The sequence below is a fragment of the Buceros rhinoceros genome, unplaced genomic scaffold (assembly GCF_000710305.1).
Source record: "Buceros rhinoceros silvestris isolate BGI_N320 unplaced genomic scaffold, ASM71030v1 scaffold26333, whole genome shotgun sequence".
In the NCBI taxonomy this organism is placed as follows: domain Eukaryota; kingdom Metazoa; phylum Chordata; class Aves; order Bucerotiformes; family Bucerotidae; genus Buceros; species Buceros rhinoceros.
The window spans coordinates 1,151-1,530 of record NW_010404590.1 but is presented as its reverse complement, the minus strand read 5'-3'; the positions used below and the strand labels follow the sequence as shown (position 1 = coordinate 1,530).

Below are 380 nucleotides of genomic sequence, written 5' to 3'. Positions count from 1 at the left end.
TTCCAGGGCCAGCCTGGCTTCCCGGGACCACCGGTGAGTGCATCCCCCAGCAGCGATGCTCAGCACAGGGAGGTGTCCCTGGGAGGTGATGCTCAGTCCTGGCTGTGTGTCCTCAGGTCCTCAGTCCACACAGATGGGGATGGGGAGGGGGATTTCTCTGAGGGGGGCACAGGCACATCCCATGGGATAGGGTGCAGAGAGCAGCCCCAGTTTGGAGATGGTGGGCCATGTGGGGCTGGGCTCTCCCACCACTATGGCCCCCCTCACTCAACACCCCTCTTCTCCTCAGGGGCCCCCCGGTTTCCCAGGGAAGGTTGGACCAGCTGGGCCACCGGGGCCCATGGCCGAGACGGGGAGGGCTGTGGGTGGGCGCCACTCGG

General features: G+C 66.6%; 1 protein-coding gene across 1 annotated transcript in view; it reads left to right on the top strand.

Annotated features, from left to right (window-relative positions):
- Positions 1–380, top strand: part of LOC104491080 (collagen alpha-2(VIII) chain-like) — a gene marked incomplete at its 5' end in the record, with an annotated part of 2,250 nt that overhangs the window by 1,236 nt on the left and 634 nt on the right. Inside the window, one exon of the mRNA XM_010133439.1 lies at positions 290–361. Coding sequence (XP_010131741.1) covers positions 290–361 — 72 coding nt within the window. The remainder of the gene's footprint in view (positions 1–289; positions 362–380) is intronic.